This window comes from Aplysia californica, unplaced genomic scaffold (assembly GCF_000002075.1).
Source record: "Aplysia californica isolate F4 #8 unplaced genomic scaffold, AplCal3.0 scaffold00065, whole genome shotgun sequence".
Classification (NCBI taxonomy): Eukaryota; Metazoa; Mollusca; class Gastropoda; order Aplysiida; family Aplysiidae; genus Aplysia; species Aplysia californica.
The window spans coordinates 1,083,781-1,098,907 of record NW_004797335.1 but is presented as its reverse complement, the minus strand read 5'-3'; the positions used below and the strand labels follow the sequence as shown (position 1 = coordinate 1,098,907).

Genomic DNA, 15,127 nt, shown 5'->3' with positions numbered 1-15,127 from the left:
CAACATCAATTCCTTCTTTTCATTCATTATTCTATTCCTTACTGTTTTACACTTCAATAAACATGGAATAATGAAGAGGCTTTTTTTTTGTAAACACTTGAACCTTTACTCAAATATATGAAACATATAACAAATAAAGCAAAAAAAGGGGACAGCAGCAGATACACAGAAGGAACCTTACCATATCTTTTATAATTTACATTTACATAGTGAAATGGAATAAGTTTAACGCCTTTATCAACATTAGGTCATTTAAGAGGCGCGACTTCAGAGTTTAATGTCCATATCCGAAAGGACAAAGTCAAATGAGCAAAAATTAACCAAATTCAGTACAGCCTATTCTTATGAAAATTGAATTCTTTTTCCAAGTACTGAGAAACAGGAAGTTTAAAAAGTCAGAAAAGAAATGGGAAGGAAATGAAAAAAGGTACATCGCAAATATTTTCATTTTAGTTACAGTGAAGACTATAAAAAATTAACAGATGATTTATGGGGAATCAACAATGAAGAATTATCTTTTTCACTACTAATTCAACATACTTATAGATACAAGCCTACAAGCAAAAACTGTATCTTTGGTAAAACATTTGTCTCTTGATGTGTAAGTCAGCACTGTTCTACCTTCAGTAGCATTTTCCTATGATTCTAATTCAGTTTTAACAGGCAAATGACAATAGCAGGACCGTAATAACATTTCAACACTATAGACAGTGACTTTGTAAGGGAATACAAGCCTCCAACCAAGTGAAACACACTGCTAGCGAGGGTTACCGTGATGAGAAAGGTGATTGATTATTATGCCTATCATGAACCAACTGCTTAAATAAAACTACATGAACACCTGTTCCCCCTGAAAAAAAAAAAAAACAGACTAAAGAACTTGAACCATGAATTTGGTTTGACACTCATTTAAAAATAAAATCTTGAACTGATAAACCTCCTTGTAGTATGCTCTTTTATGAAAACTCAACACTGTTGGCAGTTACTGCACACTGGGCTCGTACTCGGCTTACAAGACTTTGCAAATCAAGTACAGCATTCAAGTGGATAAACGTAAGAACAGTAACACTAATAATAATAATAGTTAACAGAACCAATAAATGTCAAATGCACAACCGTTCAAAACATGAAACGGAGAACTCATATGAAAATTATGTGTATACCATAAAGTGGTCCTGCAAAATCTGAAAATGGTCCAGGGCAGTATTACATATTTTCTTTTTTCAAACAACTATGATTCACTTTCATTTCCAGTTGAGCACTACATGTTACAAATACAATCCATGAAACAGTAAAACAAAAACAAAACAAAAAACCTGATTTGCTACCAAAAGTTTCCTGCTGAGAGGGTAACCAAATTCAAGTAGCACAAAAACAATGCTAGTGAGTTATCTACAATCATAAATATGTATGACCTAGTTCAGTGAGCAAGCTGAGGCCAAGACAAGACTGCTTCATTCTTTTTATTATAAGAATGACGAGAGTGTTGGAAGAGGCTGGTTACTATTGGTTATAATGATCAATTTATTGTCAAAATAAGGCTGAGATAAGAGCTGCACACACCGATAGAGTTCAATGATGCGCACTTTTATCAGTGCTGTTTTGCATTTCATACAATGCAGGCAACGATTTTATATCTCTTTCTGTTAGATTATAGAGTGAGCTAATTAAAAGGTAGTTGATAGAGGAAAAAGAGAGTAAAATTTGCATGAAAAGAAAATCTGGCACAATTATGCTGTAAAAGATTAGCACTTTCCTCAATTCACAGCATCAAACTTTAACTTTAACTAGGTCTACATGCTGTAACTCTAGACTCTGAACAAATACAAGAGCCTCTCATAAGCTTTGGGCAAAATTATGGAAAATAAGTCTTTAAATACAGTAACAAGCTAAATTTTTAAGCTTTCAGCTTGTCCAGTTTTATGCTGCTATTCCAAAAGCAGCTGATATTGCATTATATTTAAGCCGGGCAAAACCTCCGCCCAGTATATAAACATTATTCGCTGCAGTGTGCACAAGAAGTGCATACAAATAAATATGTACCATCTTGGTTCAACTGTTTTTCAGACAAAACTTTCTCAGAGCCATCATTCTCCAAAACTGGGGTTCTGCGCTTGCGAGGAGCAGCCTCTGGCATCCCCGATGTCCGTTGATTCAACATCTCTCGCCTCTGTCTGGCTCTTTCAATCAGTTTCTGGCGACAATATAAAAAATAATCATAAAAGCTGATACAAGAGCGACTGAAAGATCAGAAAAATTATAAAATAGCTGTCTATTCTAGTAAAGCTCATTTGAGTATCTAGATCTCTAGTATCAATCACGTACTACTTTCAGTGTCAGAGATTTTTTTTTTTGTTAAAGAGTAAGAGAAAATGATGACCTCATTTATTATTTACTCTCATAAACTAAAAACATCACAAAATTTTATCATGTACCTGAAAACTATCTGGGTTCCTTCGTTAGCAGCACATATTAAAAAATTGTGTATAAGAACCAGTATTATATTATTTAAAAGTCTTACGTACACCTATAAATGTAAAAGAACTGTAACAGAAAGAAAGTACTGCTATTTTCAAAATTATTAATATATCATGATCATCAGACCCGCAGAGTTTTCATTTAATTGATACTACCTAAATCAAGGAGGAACAGATGCTGAAATAAAGTCCTGCATTGAAAAAGCACAGAGGCTGCTTTCATAACATTATATTTAATTTTTTTAACAGGATTTGAGGAAGACCAGGGATATCACACTTCGAACACAGCAAGGATTTTCAATTCAAATATGAAGTCAGTCCTGTGGTATGGATGTGAGACAATCCACGATTTCTTGAACAAGTGTCTAACAAAGTTACTGAGGATCAGATGAACAGACAGGGTCACCAACGAGGAAGTGTTAAAGAAAACAAGACAGATCCCAGTCAGAGAGATGAGGTAGGAAGAAGGCGGTGGTGATGGATTGGAACATGACACTCTCAAGAAGTCAGGCAGCTGCATATAACAAAGAAAGTGTTTGAATGAAATCCAGGTAAAAGATCAAGGGGAACACCGCATGGAACCTGGAGAAGAATCACAGAAATTAATATTGAAAAGTGGGAAGACATGGAATAAGATCAAGTTCAACAGGCTAGAGAAAGGTGGAAAGTGTTTGTTCGAGGTCTATACCCTGATGAAGGCTAGTGCAAGGTCAGACAGTTCAGAAAAGCAATGATAATGACCTAATTCAAAGTCGGAAATCCGCCACCGGGAGGACTTCCGTAACGAGCGACCACTATACTATGAGACAGTAGAATAGAGAGCTTGGGATAGGAGGAGGGGAAGGGTAGGACTCTTTCTTTATTGTGTTCGTTGGGATGGTATGTCATTACAGAAGTCCTTCCCTGCCACCAGACTAGATAGAATCTTACAACGGAGTGTCTACGTACACAGTAACCGGGCACCTAGTCTCAGTATCTACGTACATGGTAACCGGGCACCTAGACTCAGTATCTACGTAGAGTCGAACCTGTGTAAGACGGCACCCATTGTCAAGGAGAAAAGTGGTCGTATAAGACAGGTGGCCGTCTTTGGCAGGACTGATCAAGATGAAGAAAAGAAACTATTCCTTTCTGAGAAAACAAACCCTTCCTTTCTGAGGTCCCAACCGAAGGTAGATGTATTGTTGCTGTTGTTTTCACTGGGGGGTTTTTTCTCATTTGTTTCAGCTTTTGTGCACGTGTGACAATAAAACGAAATGTGTCAGACAAGAGGGACCAAGTGCTATGGTAAAACAAATACATGGGTCGCCACCACACGGAGAAGAGGGAAGCTTCTGTCACAAGTTCATGCTGACGTCCATTGCTACTTTGTTACAGACTGGGTAAACAGTGAACACTCATCTCACTTACGATGTGTGTATGGGTTCTGGGCGGGGCTTATGGGTTATGAGGGATTACACGCTTACCTCCCCAGCAACTGAACATTAATTTTGTTACCTATTGTTGGTCAACAGTGGGAGGGGGCCTACGCAACATGATCAGTTGGAGGGACTACCTAACAACAACAAGTTTTTAGATTATGACGGCTCGCCCACAACGCCAGGGGCCAATGCATGATTTGTGACAAAGCGAAATGGAGTCACTAAGGTGGCCGTCTAAGACAGGTGTTATTTCTTGGTGTGATAGGGGTTGTGTGTTGAAATATGGTGGCCGCGGCCGCGTTGGACAGGTGCCCGTTTTACACAAAACGCAAGGGGGAAATGGAAAGTGTCCGTTTGTACAGGTGGCCATCTTATAGAGGTGGCCGTCAGGGCAGGTTCGACTGTACACGGTAACCGGAATAAAAATACATGTAAACCAATAGCCCTGTGCTGCTACTTGCTGGAAAAAAAAAGAAAGTCATACACAAGCGTCTTGTCGGGCTCGCCATCGTGACCAGTCAGTGAACCTGCGCATGTGCATCACATTGTGAGTACCAGTTGGGGTCACCAAAGTTCATTCAAAGTCTGTGCGCTGAGAAGTATAAGGCTCCGCAACGGGGGGGATTATTGATTTTTTTTTTAAAGGTACAGTCGGGGGAGGGGTGGGGATAAAGGCAACACCGGATGACAAAAACTGAACTTGGAGTTCTGAACTGCCCAGTTACCCTGTGTGTGACACTGAGACTACATGCCCGGTCGCCGGTTACCGTGTACGTAGATATTGAGGCAACATGCCCAGTTACCGTTTACGTGACATTAAGACTACATGCCCGGTTGCCGGCTACCGTGTACGTAGACACTGAGGCTAGGTGCCTGGTTACTGTGTATGTGTAGACACTCCGATCTTACAACTCTCAGGAGGAGATTTCTTTCCTTGGTTTAGAGGTTTATATAGTTGTCACAGTAATATTGTAATAAGATCAGATTTAGATGTAGACTCTAGTCAACAAGAAGTGCAACAAGACATCAAAAGATGGCATCTATAGATGGTCAATTGAAAATGAATTCTAAATTTTTAAGGTGGGATACCTGGGTGTGACTGTGACAAATGAGGTCCAAAATCAACTTTATATAGAGATCTAGATATCTAGATCTAGAGACAGGGGCTCAAAACTCAATCTGAAACATTTTTAAGTCAAGTTGTTAAAAGTGCGTGATAAATCGTTTAGTGGGGGGGGGGGTTGGTAAGTGTTTTACGGCGCTCGCAAAACTGCATGATGCACAAATTGGCCATAATACGGTCATATTATAAATAAATGAGCGCGCGGGACACACCATACATTACATACATTTTCAGTTGGTAGGAAATTTTGAATTTTGCCCGGGTGGCGAACAAAGCCCTAAAGTTCTTCCACCATGGGATCTTTAACGAGCACAACTTGCACACGGGACCCCCGAGATCTTTTGCCCTTGTCCGAGAAGGCTGAATCAGGATCTAGAATCTAGATATCTAGATTTAGATCTAAATATCTAGAAATCTAGATCTAGATTTTAGATCCTAGGTGTGTAGGCTAGAGATCTTTCCTACCAGAAGATCAGGGGTGTGGCTGCCCCTGAAAAGTGAAAGAAAGCAGTAGTAAGAAGTTTAAAGGAGCCAAGGAGTAGATCTAATCTAGATCTAGATCTAGATCTAGCAGTAAAAAGGCTGTAAGAAAAGAGTCAGGAGCCCAGTGGAGGGGGCAAAGGAGGTGAACTAAGGAAGAGACAGAAGCAGATAGACGACAGAATAGACAGACCAATTGCATTGACATTGATTGTCGTTGTAAGAGAAGAAGAAAGGAGAAAGTCATGAGACTCACTGAGACAATTTGAATTTTAGAGCAGAAAATTGTTCGGTCGCCACCCGGATTTGAACCCGGGACCTTTGAATGAGAGGCGAACACCTTAACCTCTAGATCTAGACTAGATCTAGCCTAGTTCTTTCTAGATTCTATGGTCACGAGAGCCCCTAGTCTAGCCTAAGTCGGATCACATTCTCAATTGACAATCAGTCACACCATCCAGCAGTCTGTACTGTCCGTTCAGCGCACCACCAAGCCAAGCCTAGCCTAGAGGCAGAGGCTAGTCACCCCCTACATGTAGAATCTAGATCAGATCTCTAGCTAGATCTACATCTAGATCTAGATCTAGATTTAGAATCTAGATCTAGATTATTCATTGATAGATTCTAGTCCCGAGTCATCATTCATTATAAAAATTTCTCCACACACCCCGGCCGGTGACACCCCGTCGTGTGCGAGCTTCTTGGAGAATCTTGTCTTGATGATGATAGATCTACTGATAAATCTAGACCGCTGTCAGTCTTCATCATTTTGGTCGAGACCTACCTGAGTGTCTTCGTCCATTTCAAAAATAAATCTTGAAAGAACTTTAAGAAATTCCAAATCTCGACAATCTGCTGTGCTGAGCGTAAACTTGAAACACTTCCGTCTTCTACTTCTCCACCTTCACACAAACACTCGGAGAATACAAACTTTTAACTTTCAAACTTGGCGGTTGAAGTCACGCGTTGTCACGCGAGACGAAAACAAAAACTCTCGGTGGGCTGGGCTTGGCTAGTAGGCAAGCAGAGAATTGAACCTTGGCCTGTTTGGCATTGGGCAGAGGAAGACGCAGCGACCAATGGGAACGCTGTTTATTTTAGTCCAGCAACTTGAAATATTATGAGAACATTGTTTTGTTTTTTATACGCCTACAGCAACTCTCCGCTCCTCCACGAATGCCTTTTCTCTCTCATCTTCACGGGGGTTTTTTTTATTTCCCCCTCTTTTCAGCCCGTTCTAGCTGTTTTATCACCTGTTCCATATAGGCCTTCTTCTTCTTCTTCTTCTTCTTCTTCTTCTTCTTCTTCTTCTTCTTCTTCTTCTTCTTCTTCACCCTTAGCAGCCAGACTCTTGTATCATGCTGGGCCACCCCAGACTGCTTAGAAACACAGACTCTCTGATGACCCTGGTTCGAATCGCCGGCGTCCGTAAGTTAGCGGTGTTTGCGCTAACAGGCCCTAGATCTATATATAGACGCGTGCAGAAGACGTTCGATTCCTGAGGGGAATATTCGCCGAGAATGTTATTTCCTTCTTTCTACTGGAAAAACGTAGGCTATTCCTCACAGTTTGGGTTGGCTCTGACGGGCAGGGTAAAAATTATCTAAATTGCGTGTTCCACAATTTAACTCTTTTTTTTTTAGTGCAATGACAAAAAGCAATAGAAAACGCATGCGATCTTGGATTACGCGGGTGGTGTCATCATTATTTTCAGTTTTCTTACCTACCCCCCCCCCCTCCCACCCCCTGCAACATCAAAAACATAAATTAATAAGCACATGGTGGGTGGGATAATGCATGCTTCTTCTTCTTCTCGATCGCTATCACACTTGAAGTCTGGTATCTGCTCAGTTCATCTGTCGGCCCGTATAGAGCTTCTCTTGTAGCGTCAGTGGGGTTGGCCACGTTTCCTGTCTCATGGCCCTATGTGTCTTGCAGTGCTGAAGGATGTGTTCAACAGTTTTGGTCCGCCTCTCCACACTGACATTTTGGTGATTGTACTAGTTTTAAACATTTGTAAATATGTTGTCTCAGTCGTGTGTGTTGTGTCCTTAGTCTGAAGATAATCACTTGCTCTTGGCGGGACAGTCCATGGTAGCCATCCGGTGCCTGATGTGCCTCAAATAGTGTATTTATAATAGTTTTTATTTCTGTTTAGTCAACGCTGTTGTCCGGTTGCTCCCTCCGATCCGTGCTCCCAGTTTGGCCACCCTGCCCGCCTGCTCGTTTCCTAAGACACCACAGTGTGATGGAATTCACTGCAGCATGATCCTCAGACATGGGATGTCCTCAATTACTTTTCGTGGCCTCGATAGTTTGCCGGAAGTGATTGCCTGCAGTACTGACATGGCATCTGTTAGGAATACCACTTGACTTTGGGGGTCTATCACATTCTTGATAATGTTTGCTGCATGTATTAGAGCCTCTGTCTCTGTCCTGTAGTTTGTACAATGTCGCCCTGTAGGGACTGCCTCTGCTAGTCGTCGTCCATTTGGGAACTGTACGTACACTCCGGCTCCCCCTCCCTCCACAGCATCAGTGGCAGATCCGTCCGAACAGATCCTTATCCATGCTTCTCGTGGGTATCTTTCCTCAAGCATGGACAGGGTGAGGGACTTCTTGCCCAGGTCGCTGCGGCCACCTCCCGCGGTGAACACAGGAATGGACGTGTGTATAGATATGTTTGTGTTTCTCTTTTCCCATGTTGGTGCCTCTGGAGTATGGTTCAGCATGTTAACTGTGACTGGCAGATGGTTCTGTAGGGATCCTTGGATTTCTCTGCCCTCCTTGATGAAGTTGGATCCTTTGAGTCTTGCGGTGTTTGATCTGGCTGTTCTTGTGTGCAATATATGATCATCCATAGCTGTGGCCTTGTTGTACTGTATGAGGGCCTTGCATTCCCATCTCCCCCGCAGGGCCACCACAGATGTTGCCCGTTCCATCCTTTCTATAGGCGCCGACCCCACTGCTCCAGTGACCACTCGGACAGCCCGGTTTTGCACTTTTTCCAGAGTGTATTTGTGAGTCTGTGCTGCAGTCATCCATGCACTGGATCCGTTCTCGAGATGGGGCCCGATTGCGCCCAGACAGACCTGTCCAAGCGTTTTCTCACTCGCTCCCCACTGAGTTCCTGCTAGTCCTCCCATGATTGAGTTCTGGCGTCCAGTATGGGGTATAATTTTTCTTCTTCCTGGCTTTATTTTCCGCATTCTGAATGTGCCGTTTCCATGCGAGACGCCTGCCAAAGACCACTCCAAGATACTTCTGTTGATTCTCAAACTTTAGGGGGGTTTTGTCTAATAGTGTTTTGGCTCAGCCTGGCTGAGAGTGTAGAGAGTAGCAGAAGACCTTTCTTTGTTTACGGTTACACACCAGGTTTTTTGTCCATGTAGTGGGTTTGTCCAATGCTCGTTGCATGCGATATGTGGCAGTAGTGACGCATTCCTCAAAGCACCAAAGAACCAGGTCGTCTGCATACAATGCGGCATGTATTCCTTTGGGCAGTTCTTTCATGAAGTCATTGATGAAGAGGATAAAGATCAAAGGTGACATGACTCCACCTTGGGGTACTCCTTGTCGCAGCAGCATTTTCCGTCCTTGATATCCATCCACCAGCACACGTGCTCTTCTATTGTGTAGATAGGATTTGGTCCATTGGCACATGTTGCCTTAGATACCACTTCTAAGGAGCTTGACTAGTAGACCCTCCTTCCACACCTTGTCAAACGCTTTTTGTAGATCAACAATTAATGTTGCTAGCATCACTTTCTGTGCCTGGAAGGAGTTCTCTATTACTTGGGACAAGTATGTTGTTTGGTCCTCTGTGCTCCTGAACTGACGGAATCCAGCTTGTTCTGGTACTATGATATGTTGTGCCTCTAGGTACCACTGCATTCTGCAAGCTATGATGTGCTCCATTGTCTTACATACACAACTTGTGAGGCTGATAGGTCTATAGCTTAATGGCTGTGCCTTACTTTTCCCTGGCTTGAGGATTGGGATCATCGTTGCTTCTTTCCAGCACTGAGGTACTTGCCCTATTTTCCAGCTGAAGTTGAATATATCCAGCAGATCCTGTAACGCTGTGTTGCCTAGGTGTTGTAACATTTCGTTTGTAATTTCATCGGGGCCAGGTGATTTTCTTTGCTTCAGTTGATTTATTGCTTTCTTCAGCTCTTCCATGGTGATATCCTTCTCCATTGCTTCCGGGGTATTATGTGTACTTCTTTTTCTTCTTTCCTTTTGTCTGACTTCTTTTTGTCTCTCTCTTGGTATTTTGATGTTGCTTTCTTGAGCGTATGCTTTTACAAAGGTATGTGCAGCCCGTTTCTCCATTTCCATCTCTCCTTCAACTTCTAGAGTAATCTCGGCACTTTTATTTCCTTCGTCGTTTAGCCCTTTTACAAGCCTCCATAGTTTTGTGGTGTCCTTTTACAGGTTAAGTTTGTGCGTTTTGTCTCTCCAGCTTTTCCTGGTGCACTCCAATTTGGTTTTGAGATAGTGGGCTTTACACCTCTGTAGCTTGTTGTTGTTTTCTATCCCTGGATGTGTTTCGGCTTCTTCTCTAGCCTTGATGAGGTCGTTATGTGTTTTCTGGAGTTCTGGCGTCCAGTATGGGGTATACTTTTTCCTTACCCCTCTAGGTTTCTTTTGCTGAATTAAGGATGTTTTCATTGAACTCTGTGATGGCATTGTTTACATTTTTGTCGAAGACAGTGATGTTCTTTGTCAGCTCATTAGTTCTTATGCTGAAAAGTCTCCAGTCTGCCTTTTTGCAGTTCCATCTCGGCCTTTTCGGGCTGTCCTCCTGCTGGCTCTCTACTATGGTAAGAAGAACAGGGCGAAGGTCACTTCCCCCAAGCTGGGTTCCACTTTTCTGCTTAGATGTCTGTGCAAGTTTTCTGTGCAGAGTGCTATGTCTGGAGTCGTAGTTGAATGCCAAGATCGAGAATAAAATGTGGGTTGATCTAAAGGATCATTTACAAGCAGAAGATGGTTTTCATCTTGCCAAGCCTTTATTTCTTCTCCTCTCCGGTCTAGTCTGTTATAACCCCAAATCTGGGACTGGCTGTTGAAATCTCCAGCGATGATAAAGTCTGTGTCTGGGACTTTGATGGTTACTAGCACAAGATTTTTATCGTTTGGACAATAATAGTTCACTAGATCCAGATTGCCTCTGCTGGTGGTGATCCTGTTGTGGATATATTCAGCTTCTCCTGTGTATTTCTTGATTTCAACGGTACTTAGGTTATTTCTTACCAAGGTCAATACTCCTCTTTTTTTTCTACCTTGGCGATCGTTTCTGAAGCACTGATATCCTCTCACCTTAAAGTTTGCCTCCTCCTGAAGGTGTGTTTCCTGTATACAGCTGAAGTGTATTTCATTATCTTTTAGTGAAAGTTTTCCAGCTCCATTTTCTTGTTTGAGATTCCTTCGGCATTCCAGTGCATGATATTAAGACTTTTCTTTACCTGTTTTGTATTTGTGTTACCAGTAACTTTTCTTCCTCGTCTCCTGACAATCCAAGACGATGGAAGGCCCTCCAGTCGCTGGGCTGGACCCCATCGAGGCTTGCGGCCCGGCACTGCACCTGCCTGGTGGGTCCTCACAGGGCAAGCACCATATCTAACGTTACCTACGTCAAGTGTCAAATATTGCAGTATTATGTGGTATTGTGGTTCTCTAGAGTGCGCCTTGCGGCCCAATACCTCCGATTTCAGCACTCCAGCTCCAGGTCCAAGAACCTACCCTGGAGGCACAGGGAGGAATTGTTACCGGATCCCACCCGTAGCCAGGACTTAATGCGGTCCTTTTCTGCATGATGCTCCCGTCACAGGACTCCTAGGGCATTTAATGACGTGGTAGTGCCACCTACCACCTCACCCCATCCTGGTAAGAGCATCGCCAGTTGGACCAGGGCTGCTTATTCAACATATTCACAGCTAACCTCCAGTACAGTGGCCATTCCCTATCCGCCACCTGGGACCCGCCGGGTCGAGGATGTTCGCCCCAGCCCGGGGATAATGCATGCAATATTGTAAACTTTTCAATTATGTTCCAGTCAAAAAAGAATAGCGTAATAATACATGTAAGCTACTTTTATAACCACCTTGGTTGGAGTAAATTATGTTTATATTATATACTCAAGTTTGATGGTCCAAAGCAGTTTCTCTAAAATTAACTGGGAAATAAAATCAGGATTTATTTAGCCAACTGCGAGGGATGATAGACTGGGAATTACAAGCTAATTATACGCAGCGGAATTTTGAGGTTCGGAATCAAATCTGCACGTATAAATCGATGCTTATAATATAGTACAGGCCCTGTATTATTCCTTGAGGCCAGCGTGAGAGAAATTAGACTCTAGCAGTAATACATACATATATATATATATATATATATATATATATATATATATATATATATATATATATATATATATATATATATATATATATATGTGTGTGTGTGTGTGTGTGTGTGTGTGTATGTGTGTGTGTGTGTGTGTGTGTGTGTGTGTGTGTGTGTGTGTGTGTGTGTGTGTGTGTGTGTGTGTGTTGGGAGGAATGGGATACTTGAGCTCTAATCGTTGTAAAGAAACGTTATAAATCTGTGTAGGAGTGGGCACAGATAGGTTGGGATTTGCGGTCAGAGATACTCAGACGAAAAAGGCCCCTGTGAATGTCTATAAAACAAGAAAAACAAGAAAGGGAGCGGGGGGGGGGGGGGGGTGCACCTCGAGTCACGTATAAAACTCTTTGGTCACGTTTTCAAGGAGTGTAACTCTACAGTTGCCATGAAGCAGGATATCAGGCCTATATTAAATTATATTATGCGTCTGTATTAATTTTTCCGAACCTAACTGGAAGCCCCCATCAATGCAGCTGCTCGTATTTTTTTTCGTCTGCGCTATTTTAGTCTCCCAAATCCTAATGTAAAATTATGTTCTTAACAGTCATTTGGAACATGTGCAAAAAAACACAAAACGATGTGCAAAAATGCTCTTGATTCTTTTCAGGCACACACACACACACACACACACACACACAAATACACACACACACACACACACACACAAATACACACACACACACATACACACACACACACATGAACGCACGCACGCATAAACACATATAATGCTCTTGTTCAAGAAGACACTTTCTGATATTCTGATTTTGGTCAACTGTTTTTTAACCTCCCACTTCACACCGGGGACTAGATCTAAATGAGTAGCCTATTTTTAGGCCCTTTAAATACATGATGACAATAAATAAATCATCACTGCTACTACTGCTAGTACACATTCAAAATTTTTATTGTCGTGTACCAAGGGGAAAGAACAAACAAACAAAACAAAACAACTAAAACTGAACAAATGACAAAACAATAAAAGGACAAAAGTCTTGAGTGAATAAAGTACCAAGACTACTAAAAGTTCTAGTGTATTTTTTTTTTAAAATGGAGAGTATACATTTGTAGGGATCAGAAATGGATCGCAGTCAAAGGACTGTGACAAAATACATAGATTTATAATCTAAAAAAGTATATAAAGCCTCAATTGCTTGAGTATTTATATACTTATTTATCCCTTTGTCTAGATGACCGTTGGGGCATCTAGGATGATCGGGCAACTTCTTTCCTCCACCCTTCTCTATGTTCAGCCTTTACTCAGCATTGAGTAGAGACAGGCATATCGACACATGCAACTTGTGCATGGGAAAAAGTAAGGCACACCTCAGACAGAAACAAGGGGAATAAAATAAAAAGGCTCTGCCAGTGAGTCGACTCCAACTACCCGCAATCTTTATAAGACGATAATACTTATAAGTCACCTCCCCCCCCCGCCCCCCCCCCAACCCCAAAGGATAAAGAATGTCACAACGCAATCCCCATTAAATAAAAATCAAATGAATTAGCTTCTACTGCTATGACCCTGCTCAAAATGGACAGCAGTGCTTTGGAAATCAGAGCGTCGAGGTCTCGGAAATTCGTCTTTGACAAGGGTCCGCCGACCGAGATGGTGTTCAACCTAAGGTAGTAACTTGTACAATTTCAGTGACTCCCTCAGCAACGGTTGGCGTAAGCCATCTGTTTCTCCCTCTCGGACATGGGTTCATAGAAGTCCACCGTATCTCCTGTGAACGGACACACACACACATCATGCTGGGGATTGGTGCAGTTTCACTGTACTTTTGACCTTTACATTAGGCTACATCATTGTTTACCTTACCGTACTTTAAATCTGCGTGCTTTCATGTTAGATTAGTTTCCTTGAGACTTTAACCCCCCCCCCCCCCCACATACTATGAATACTAGTAAAGTAAAGATGGGAACTTAACCTAATTGTTAAAATGCAGAAAATGAAAGCTTTACGATAGAAAATTTATATTTAACAGAAGACCAGTAGCCAAATCAATGTTCATCAGTAAATAATATACACGATCTTAGCTTACATAGAAGTAGAAGCACCATGAAGAGCAACTTTTTGGAGAGAAATACTGACTTTTACTTTTAACTTTTTGCTGTTGTTGTTTAAAGTTCGGCTTTTATATCTTAGCTTTTTGACAGAGATACATTTAAGCTTTTTTAAATGATGTGGTGTGTCTTTTTCTTCAGGACATTGATCTCAGTAATACGCGTTTGTTTCTGTTTGGGTTCCACTGTATAATAATATTCTAAAAGTTTGACTTCCACTTTAGATTCATATTAGATGCTACAAGTATCACAGTCTTTGTTTATGATGCTTTCCTTTTTTTTCTGTTCAGAATTTTTATGTTGGTGTTTACGCCACCATCGACACACTTTGAATCATTTAGGAGGTAAGCTTCCGACTTCCGACCCTGCCTGTCTGGACCAACAAGGACTGAGAGCGACACAACATCACAGCAGAGAGGTCGAGATACAATATAGGCTACTCGATAAAAATGGTCTCTCCACTCGAAAATCGAACTCAAGATCAGGTCTCCTGTGTGCGACAGCGAATCGCCTAACCGCTGCACAACAGAAACAGGTGCTGCTCCTCTTTGAGAGGGGGCCGAAGGCAGATAAACATAATAATCCATTCCTTAGTGCCATCATAGATCTTATAACATGACGTTATCCCGTGCATGTTGTTGCAGTCGGACTTACCAAAAGGTACCCAGGGTTCCACTTTGGCCGCTAAAGTCTCGGGCGGGCTTGTCTCAATTCGGAGGCGGAGCTTTAGGGGGTGAGCCATATTCTTGCTGTTGTCGAACACCATGAGGTAGCGACCGGCTTGTGAGCACACGAGGCCATAGTTTCGGTACTTCGACTCCATGGTCACTCTGGTTTATAAAACAATATTAAACTAGAATTATATGTATCATTGTATTTTTTAATGTTGATAAATATTAGTTTGTATTTATTCGAAATTTAATGAACAATATCATCAGCAAAAATCCACACATCCACTCTCCAGCAAACAAAGAGTGACCGACGCCGCCGGTTTACCCCAGTAAACGAACCGCCCTTGTTAGCCTTTCCTTGTCAATCAGGGTTCAATAGGTTACTGTATCCCAGTAAAAAAAACCACCCAACAACAACCAGAAGACACCCCTCCCCTCCCCATCTTTCTTTCCTCCCTCACTCTCTCTCTTTTCTCG

The 15,127-nt window shown here is 42.0% G+C and overlaps 2 protein-coding genes across 4 annotated transcripts in view; both read right to left on the bottom strand.

The window, feature by feature from the left end:
* The window catches only part of LOC101855932 (anillin), a 33,684-nt gene extending 27,180 nt beyond the window's left edge, over positions 1-6,504 (bottom strand). The window contains exons 1-3 of one of the 3 annotated variants that reach the window (XM_005093509.3): positions 6,286-6,504; positions 2,044-2,194; positions 1,164-1,184 (exon numbers count right to left, since the gene is read on the bottom strand). In XM_005093509.3, the coding sequence (XP_005093566.1) occupies positions 1,164-1,184; positions 2,044-2,194; positions 6,286-6,303 (190 nt within the window). In that variant the 5' untranslated portion in view covers positions 6,304-6,504. The remainder of the gene's footprint in view (positions 1-1,163; positions 1,185-2,043; positions 2,195-6,285) is intronic. The other 2 variants (XM_005093511.3, XM_005093510.3) reach the window with 2 other exon arrangements.
* A 6,458-nt stretch (positions 6,505-12,962) lies between these two features.
* Positions 12,963-15,127, bottom strand: part of LOC101861877 (SEC14-like protein 2) — a gene marked incomplete at its 5' end in the record, with an annotated part of 15,356 nt that continues 13,191 nt past the window's right edge. The window contains 2 exon segments of the mRNA XM_013079819.2: positions 12,963-13,639; positions 14,634-14,809. Of these exon segments, the coding sequence (XP_012935273.1) occupies positions 13,569-13,639; positions 14,634-14,809 (247 nt within the window).